This window comes from Heterocephalus glaber, unplaced genomic scaffold (genome assembly GCF_053883595.1).
Source record: "Heterocephalus glaber isolate CG9 unplaced genomic scaffold, H.glaber_assembly_v1.0 deba00000331, whole genome shotgun sequence".
In the NCBI taxonomy this organism is placed as follows: domain Eukaryota; kingdom Metazoa; phylum Chordata; class Mammalia; order Rodentia; family Bathyergidae; genus Heterocephalus; species Heterocephalus glaber.
Window position 1 is genome coordinate 58,378,809 of NW_028258142.1, and position 9,682 is coordinate 58,388,490.

General features: G+C 38.1%; 1 protein-coding gene across 5 annotated transcripts in view; it reads left to right on the plus strand.

The window, feature by feature from the left end:
- The window catches only part of Rock1 (Rho associated coiled-coil containing protein kinase 1), a 127,572-nt gene extending 122,192 nt beyond the window's left edge, over positions 1-5,380 (plus strand). For 4 of the 5 annotated variants that reach the window (XR_015442439.1, XR_015442440.1, XM_087189851.1 and 1 more), the window contains 4 exons: positions 1,024-1,102; positions 1,255-1,516; positions 2,293-2,500; positions 3,902-5,380. Coding sequence is in view for 3 of the 5 variants with exons in the window: in XM_087189851.1 (XP_087045977.1) it covers positions 1,024-1,102; positions 1,255-1,516; positions 2,293-2,500; positions 3,902-3,905 (553 nt within the window). In the remaining 2 variants the exon portion in view is untranslated. Of the gene's footprint in view, positions 1-1,023; positions 1,103-1,254; positions 1,517-2,292; positions 2,505-3,901 lie in introns of those variants that run through there. The other variant, XM_087189856.1, reaches the window with a different exon arrangement.
- The last annotated feature ends 4,302 nt before the right edge of the window (positions 5,381-9,682 follow it).

The following is a 9,682-nucleotide window of genomic DNA, read 5'->3' on the forward strand; positions in this document are numbered from 1 at the left end:
GATAATCCAAGTTGTAATTGATTTGTTTTTATAATTGTTAAGTTGTACAGTTGACTCTCCACTGTATGTGTGGGTTTCATATCCAAGGATTCAACCAACTATAGATCAAAAATATTAAGAAAAAATTTGTGTATATAGGAAACAAGTAGAAACTTGTTTGTCATTATTCCCTGAACAATACTGTATAACAACTATGTACGTAGCATTTACATTGTATTAGGTATTATAGATAGCCTAGAAATAGTTTAAGCTACAGTATATGGGAGGATATACGTAAGTTATTTGCAGGTACTACACAATTTTCTGGAGGGATTTCAGCATCTGGGGATTTGGGTATCTACTGTGGGTCCCAGAACCAGTCCCCCAAGGATATCAAGGGACAACTGTTATACCTTATCATGGATGGTAGCCACAGTTTGTTTAACTATTTATTTGGGTTGTTTCCAGTTTTAGTCTACTTTATTATGAATAAATATGTATATATCAATCTTCATGTCTCAGAATAAAGCCAAAAAGTATAATTGGTGGGTCATATGGTAAGTGTATGTTTAGTTTTGTGAGAAATTTACCATAATGTCTTCCACAGTGTATTTGCTGTTCTACATTTCCACCAGTATTGTATGAGTGATCCAGCCTCTCTGCATCCTCGCCAGCATTTGATGTTATTACTGTCTTTGTTTTTAAAATTCTGACAGATGTATAGTGATACTCATTGTGGAGTTCTTTTTGTTGTTTTGTTTTGAGATAGGATCTTGTATAGTTCAGGTTGGCCTTGAACTCACTATGTAGCCCATGCTGGCCTCACACTCGCAGCAATCCTCCTGCCTCAGCCTCCTGAGTGTTGGGATTTCAGGCATGAGCCACCACACTCAGCTATCATTGTGGTTTTTACACTTCCCTAATGATTTAAGATATCGAACATCTTTTTATTTGGTTATTTATAGCTTACATGTCTTCTTCAATGATGAGTCTGTCTTTTTAAAGTTTTTAGAGTGGCTTACATGATATTTATTATCATTTTAGTAAACTGTTTCACGTTCGACCTGTAACCCAAGGAGATGTATACAGAGCTGAAACTGAAGAAATTCCTAAAATATTCCAGGTAAAAATTGAAATTATAATTCCAAAGGCCTTTTTACCTAAATTCCAAGTGCTTTTGTGAGTCAAATGTGAAAATCTGCCAGTTTTTTAATACATTATGAACTTTATTCACAGATTAAAATCTTTTTATCTTTTCACCATTCCTGAATGTAGATACTATATGCAAATGAAGGTGAATGTAGAAAAGACGTAGAGATGGAACCAGTACAACAAGCTGAGAAAACTAATTTCCAAAATCACAAAGGCCACGAGTTCATCCCTACACTCTACCACTTTCCTGCCAACTGTGAGGCCTGTGCCAAACCTCTGTGGCATGTTTTTAAGCCACCCCCTGCCTTAGAGTGTCGAAGATGCCATGTTAAGTGCCACAGAGATCACTTAGACAAGAAAGAGGACTTAATTTCTCCATGTAAAGGTAAGACATGGTAATTATTTTTACAACCTATTACTAATGTAGTTTTAAGTCCTAATGAAATCACTTCTGCATTTGTAGCAATTCCTATACCAAGTTGAAGAGGTGGGTTATAAGAAGTGATAAGTTGACTCAGATGGAACAACACACAGGTTCTTCACAGCTATAGGGTTAGCTCTTAAAGAAGAGGAAGCCCCACCACCACCTTGGGGTGCTGGGGATAAAACTGTGGATGCTCTGCCACTGAGCTACGCCCCCACCCTTTTATTATTTTTTTTCTTTTGAGATGGGGCTCAGGGAGACTTCAACTTGCAATCCACCTATCACCCTCCCAAAGTGCTGAAATTAGTGTGCATCACTGCACCAAACAAATTAGCCCCTTTTAACAAACCCTTCCACTAAGAAATTATTCTAAGTTAGAGCAAAGACTATAGATGAGTTCTAATATATTCGTCCTTTGAATTTTTCCCTCTTGCTTATTTTCTTTTTCTTTTTCTACTGGGACCAGCATGCTATATCAGAGACAAAATGTCTTATAGTTAGAGGTAACTTGAAGGAAAATAATACAGACTGTGGCTATTTTAAGATAAACTTGTGTTCTGTAGATAACTTTGTTTCACTTCTTCATTTTTATTTTATATTTCTGATTTACTTTATTGGGTTCACAGATAATTAAGCATAGTAAATCTTAAAGGTTAAGAACTTGAAGAAATAAGCATTTGATAAGTTTCATTTTTTAAAATATTACATGGCTTTAATTGTGCTTTCTTTAAATGTAGTAAGTTATGATGTAACATCAGCAAGGGATATGCTGCTGTTGGCATGTTCTCAGGATGAGCAAAAAAAATGGGTTACTCATTTGGTAAAGAAGATCCCTAAGAATCCACCATCTAGTTTTGTTCGTGCTTCACCTCGAACTCTTTCTACAAGATCTACTGCAAATCAGTCTTTCCGGAAAGTGGTTAAAAATACATCTGGAAAAACTAGGTAAGGATTGAAGTGAACCTTTTTAACAATGTAAAACTGATTAGATAACATTTACTCAAATCAGTAATCTAATTGTTTTCCCCATATTGAATATCATTTATAGCTGGTCTTCATAGATGACTTGTTATTTTATATATTATTAGATATTAATTATTAATAAATTAACATTTAGTTCCATGTCAAAGTTTATCATCATAGGTCGTTACACATGGTATATATTTAGCTCTTAATATTTTAACTAACTAGTAGTTTTCATCTTTTTAAATAGATTGGTATAAAGCTTTCCTAATCTTTTCTTTAATTACATTAGCACAGGTTTTTTCTTGTTTTTTGGTACTGGGGATCGAACTCGGGACCTTGTGCTTGCGAGGCAAGTGGCGGAACCACTGAGCTAAATCCCCGGCCCAGCACAGGTTTTTCTAAATTGAAAATTATTTTATATTTTTATTATTATTATTATTTGGTAGCAGGGATCGAACTTGGGACCTTGCGCTTGCGAGGCAGGCGGCAGAACCACTGAGCTAAATCCCTGGCCCTATTTTATATTACTGATGTAAATATAAACTTCCCAAGTATGTTCCCCTTTTTTTTATTTTTGATGGATTTTTCTTCAGAAATATACTTTGTGCTAAGATAAACAGTTTTAGGACTTCAACTATCTCATTAAGTCTTCATTTTACATATGAATAAAGCTGAAAGAAATTAAGCAGCTTTCATAAGATCACCTAGGCTAAGAATTAGGACTTTTCTAAAGCCTGTTCCAAGTACCAACTATCCCTGGATTGTAACTCCTGGATTAGAATCTAGGTTCTAAATTAGAATCAGGAAGCTGAGACCTAACACTGTTAATGTCACCCATGTATTTGAAGCAGGCTTAAAGCCTTAGTCTGTAATTCACCTCTTTTCTTCACTTTCTGCTGTTGGTAACTGTGTCTGATTCTTTGAAATGACTCATAGCCTTTCCTTCTTGCATATTCCTCCCCCACCATACTCCTCCAGTCCACCTTATCACTGTTGACTTAATTCTCTAGAATGCTGTATCAGCCACCTGGGTATAGGGAATATGCTGGATCTAAAATGATTTAAAATAGGATTATAACTGAGGAAGAAAATGTATTTGGAGAGTAGAAACAAAAAGGAGATAATATTAAGTATAATTTCCTTTTTTTCTAACTTTTATGTAATTGTTAATTACATGAAAGTAATTCATGTTTACTTTCCTGTGTGTGTATGTTTGTGTCTGTGTTTTCTGGGAATCACACTACTCAAAGCCTTGCTCATGCTAGGCAAGTGCTCTGCCCCTAAGTTATACCCTTAACCCTCCCTCCAACTAGTTTTCTTATATTGTTAAACTGAGCTCATCTTTTTAAATTACATTGTTCTCTTTCTTTCCACCAACAGTTAACCAGGTGACCTACTGCCTTGTGGAATCATGTGGGATGCTACCTGAGAAACCAGGCTTCTCTTACCATGCAGAGCAGACAGGCTGTTTGTTCAACACGAATATCACAGGCTTCAGGGTTAAGATCGCTGTTATTCTGTCCTTGCTTTGGCACAAAAGCACACTGAGGGTTTTTGTTTTTTTTTAATTGCGGGTTTGCCTACAGGTAGATTAGATTAATTATTACTGTGTAATGCAAGTATAATTGGGGGAAAGCTTAGCTAGATATATTTTTCTAAAAAGGTGCTGCCTTTTTGAATTTCTGAGAAAATGCCTGTCAGTCATGATAGAATGCAGTTTTCCTCGAATGAGTGAGAGGAAGGAACTTTCACATTCAAGTGGAATGGCCATCACTATCAAGATCAGCTCATGGAAGGAGTAAAGAAAATATCTCAAAATGAGACAGACTGAATTTTTTTAAGTGACTTTTTTGTGCTCTTGCAAGATTATACAAAACTATTTTAAGAAAACAGTGAAATCACTTGAACTTCAGTGCTCTCACTGTAGAATTTAAAAAGCCTTACTATTGATTGCCCATGGTGGACTTGATGGAGAAATTAAATATATTATGCTTTACAAAATACTGTATATGTCTCAGCAGATTTGCAGATTGGGAAATGGGAGAGGACAAGAAAAATTACATTTAATCTATGCATTTTTGCCAAGCCATATTGAGTTATTTTACTACTAGAGATGTTAGGAACTAACTGTACAAAAGAACCAAGTTTAAAAGCATTTTGTGGGGTACATCATTTCTGTAATTGTATAATGTATTTCTTTGTGGTTTTAAGTGATAAAGACATTAAGTTAACAAACATATAAGAAATGTATGCACTGTTTGAAATGTAAATTATTCTTAGAACACTTTCAGTGGGAGTTGCATTGCCCTTTTAGTGCCTTAATTTGAGAGAATTATTTTACTGCCACGAGTAAGTATAGAAATTGAAAAAAAAAAGTGGTGGGGGGGGTTTCAAAAAATTACGTGTGTCAGTGGGTGTTTTCATTGATAATTGGTTTAATTTAAAATATTTAGAGGTTTGTTGGACTTTCATAAATTGAGTACCATCTTTTCATCAAACTACCTGTTACAATAAAGAATGACTTTATAAAACTATCTGCAAAAATTATACAAGGTTGCACCAATATAAAAAGAAAAGTATGTCAATACATCCATTATGTTTTCCAGTTAACATAGGAATTACCAGATAAATACTGTTAAACTTTTGTTCAGTAACAGGAGTTTATTTATATGGGCAGTATGATTTATTGTTTATTTTTTTAACCAAATACCTCCTCAGTAATTTATAATGGCTTTGCAGTAATGTGTATCAAATAAGCACTGGAAAACTGATTGTCTCTAGGATGATATGCATGTTTCAAGTGGTATTGAAAGCCGCACTGATGGATATGTAATAATAAACATATCTGTTATTAATATGCTAATGACTCTGCTCATTTAATGAGAAATAAAAGTAATTTATGGATGGATACTTTTAACAATGGCTTCTATGGTGTTTTCTGATGGCTGAAATGAATAGAAAGCATACTGCAAATTAGTCCTGATTGTATGTTTGTTAAATTCCATGACTAGGTTAAAGTGTAGTTTTAAAAGATGAGACTTGGTTTGGATTTGAAACAAGAGTGGCTGTAGTTCAAATGAAGAGTTAGACTTAATATGCATTCAGATAGCTATTTAATTTTCACAATCCTGAGGTGATACAGAGATAAATACTATCATTTTTATTTTGTAGTTGAGGAAACTAAACCACCAGGAATTTTGTAACTTGTTTTAGGAAGACATGTATTTGAAGATTACTTGACTACTTACAAAAGAAACCATTTGCGAGGCAGAGACTGGGTTTTCCACCAGAATCCACTGTCTCCTTCCATAGTAATAGGCTTAAGGCTCGTATGCTGTGTCCTGGTAGAGATTCCCTCTCCCAGGCTTCCTGGCAACTAGACATGGCCATACAAGCATTTTCACCAGTGAAATGTGACTGGAAGCTTAGAACGAAACTGCTGTCCTTTACTCTCTTTCCTTCTTTTTCCCCTTATATTTTTTTCTTCTTGTGTGTTGAAACCTGGATGCACCTGCAACCTGTCTTCAACTGTGGAGAAAAAGACAAGCCCCTTCACGCCCTGCTACTCAAAAGGGTGATTTTCCAGCTTTGTTTGAGAGCTTGTCAGTATCTTAGATTCCATCCAAGATGTATGGAGTCAGAACCTGCATTTTAACAAATCCCAGGTGATTCATGTTACATTCAACGTTGAGAAGCACTTCAGAAGCAAAGCAGAGGAGCTTTACTGATGGAATGCTGGTCCTTGAACAGTCTGGTCCTTGCTCTCCTCTGACTCCTTCATAAAACTGTATGTTCCTTAAGCAGCAGTTCAGTCTGGCTTTGTTACAGTAGCATACATTCACTTCACATCTTGCATCATCTGCTGATCTTGGGCCTTCACAATGAGCTATGGTCCCCCTTCCTACTTTAAAACAGGGTCTCACAATTTAGCATTGCCCATGCTGAGCTTAAATTTGTGATTCTCCTGCCTCGGCCTCCCCAAGTACTGGGTATATAGGCCTGTGTCACCATGCCGAGTACTGAATACCTTTTTAGTGCAAGGCACTGTTCTGTTTATATATCTAAAACACAGGAGATCTTAAATTATTTAAGGCTGGACTTATTTCCTCCAAGAATTTATATTTTAATATAAAGAAAACGGGATATTAAAATGATCAATACTGTAAGTGTGGTGGTTAGTGCTATTTTTTTTTTAAATTTGTGGCAGTCTCTAGTAATACTTCTATAAATATATACACATCCCAATCTCTTGAACCTGTGAATATGTTGCCTTCCAAAAGGGACTTGCTGGTGTGGTTAAGAATTTTAAGATGAGAAGATTATCCTGGGTTATCCAGGTCTGGCCAGTGTGATCGCTGAGGACTTAAGGAGGCAGTACTTGGCCTGAAAGAGCTGCTGAAGTTGGAGCGATGTGGTTGTGGGGATGCAGCCTGGAGCCTGGGACCTTTGACAGCTGGAAAAGGTGAGGAATGGATTCTCCTCTACACTTGAAGGCCAAGGCTATTCTCCAGACCACCAGAACTGTAGAATAATAAATCTGTGTTGTTTAGCCACTATATTTGTGCTAATGGGTTACCACAGCCACGGGAAATTAAGTTTTTTTTGTTCCTTTTGTTTCTTGAAATAGGGTCCCACTGTGTAATCCAAGTTGACCTGAAATTTGCTATGTAGCCTAAGCTGGCCTCAAACTCAGCCTCTGGAGTATTGTTACAGGTTAGGCCCCTGGATCTGGCTAAGAACACATTTTTTTTTCCAGTTTTGGGCAGTCCACACCCCATCCCTCAGTGTGTCTGTGTAGAGGAAGACAAACATTCCATTCCTTATCAGTGGCTTACAGAGTAAAGGCAGACTGGCCAATTATATATTCAGAGGAGACACTCATAAGTGGGTGAGGGAGACACAGGCTTAGGAATTGCTCCTAGAGATGGGAGTAGAAATGACCTTGCCTTTGTTCCCTTCTCCCCATCTCTCTTGGTTCCTATCCATTTTCTGTGCTTGGTTTCCTGGTTTTGCTATTGACTCTGTTAGCTGTCCTGTATTGTACCAATCAGTTCATTGGCTTCTGTTGCTTCTATTCAAGAGCTCCAATTCATTTGATGTGTGCATGTCCTAATATTCCTGTCTAACCTTTCTGTCTAACCTTTGCTTCATTTTCCATCCAGCTTCTGTAGTGACCATCTTGGACTCACTATATACTTGCTAAATAAAATAGCTAACAATGTAATCCTACTTGATCAGAAGGAGTAATTGTAACAGCAGGCTTTAAGTTTATCTGAATGCATTAGCAATAAATGGAAACTTTGAAATTGGACAAGATTTGTTGGCCAGATGAAGAGGATATTCTAAACAATAAATCACCCCCAATAAAAACCTTTGACATTTTGCTATGTTTTAGAAGATTGACTTATAAACTTGCAAGTTAGGATCTTACAATGACATAATTTAAAGTAAAGATTATCCATTAAACACCTATAGGCCAGGGCTCAGCCAGGTATGGCACATGAACAAGCTTGCCATCTTCTACAATACCCTCTGACAAGGATGAAGGGCAGCTTCGCATATTGCCTTTTATGCTTCCTTTGGGTCGCTAGTGGGTTCCCCATCCTCACTGCTTCCATACATTTTGCGGAGCCCCAGAGAAGCTGGGCGAAGTCAGTTGTACCAAGGGCTTGGGAGATGCTGAAAAGGAACTTGACCTAGAAGACTCCTGTCAGGAACAGGTCGAGTGAGCTGAAAGGATGCTGCTTTCACATTCAATTCTCACAGCATCAAACCATGCCTGGTTTTCCGACACCTGCCTTGCAAGCGCAAGGTCCCGAGTTCAATGCCCAGTACCAAAAAAAACCAAACAAAAAACCATGCCTGGTACCTAATGAACCCTAACTCTGATTAACCTAACAGGCAGCTATGGTCCTGTTTGTAGGGGAACACACACATTAAAGAAACAGAAGTGATGAGAGTTACTAGCAAGAACACACGAGTAGGCAGGGAAACAGCTCTGAATTGAGATAATCAGTGGATGATTTGCATCAGGACACTTCTATCTTCAGTCCTCCGTCAGCTCTAAGGACAGCAACGCTTTTCACAGATGACCAACGCAATATATTTTTAAAAGATGTATTTTATAGAAATATGCACTCAAACATTTGGAAAACATAATAAAGCTACCTACAGCCTATATGCAATCACACCCTACAAAATCCCTTTCAAGTCTTTACTCTGTATCATTTAATAGTTATCATTTATTGCAATTTTTTTTTCCGTACCGGGGATCGAACTCAGGTCCTTGTGCTTGTGCAGCAGGGTGTGAAACCACTGAGCTAAATCCCTGGCCCTATCATTTATTGCATACTATGTGCAATGCACTGTGCTAAGCATCTTAACATAACCTTCTATAACTCTGGTAACAATCCTATCACATAGCTTTTCTCCATTTTATAGAGAGAGAAACTGACGCGCGGAGATCACCCAGCTAGTAACAAAAATTCAAACCAGCTGATTCTACAATCATTAATATTACACGTATAATCCTAATGTTCAACACATTATAGTTCCCTCAACAAACAGGTGATAAGCCTGTCGGGGTGGCAACTGTCATCACAGCACTTGAGAGGCTGAGGCAGGAGGATCGAAATTTTGAGGCCTGCATGAAAACTTAGTGAGAGCCTGTCTCGAAAAAATAAAATGAAAATGGAGAAATAATTTAGTGATGGGACGCTTGCCTAACATGCACGAGGCCCTAGGTTTAATACTCAGTACCGCCCCCCCCCAAATGCTTTATCTCTCTGCACATATGCACACACACAGCAAGACCTCTCAACTTCCAACTCTTCTAGTGGGTACAATAAAAATAAAATCCTCAGTTGTACTGACCCACCATTTGTGAAAACGAAAGAAGTCACTTTTTAAAAAAAGACAGCCGGCGGGATAGACACCAGATTCCCATTCCGTGAGCGGCCTAGCAGGAAATCACAGGTCCTCTCACCGCCCAGAGGAGCGGAACAGACGTCTAGTGCGCAAGCGCGCACCTGCTCGGTGACTGAGGCCACGCCCCCACGCCCCTTGCCCCTCCTCTGCCTCTGCCCGCCCCTCCCATCCTGCCTTCTCGGCGCCTCCGGCTCTCCTCCGAGCCCGCCTCTGCCCTCCAGGCCCCGCCCTTTC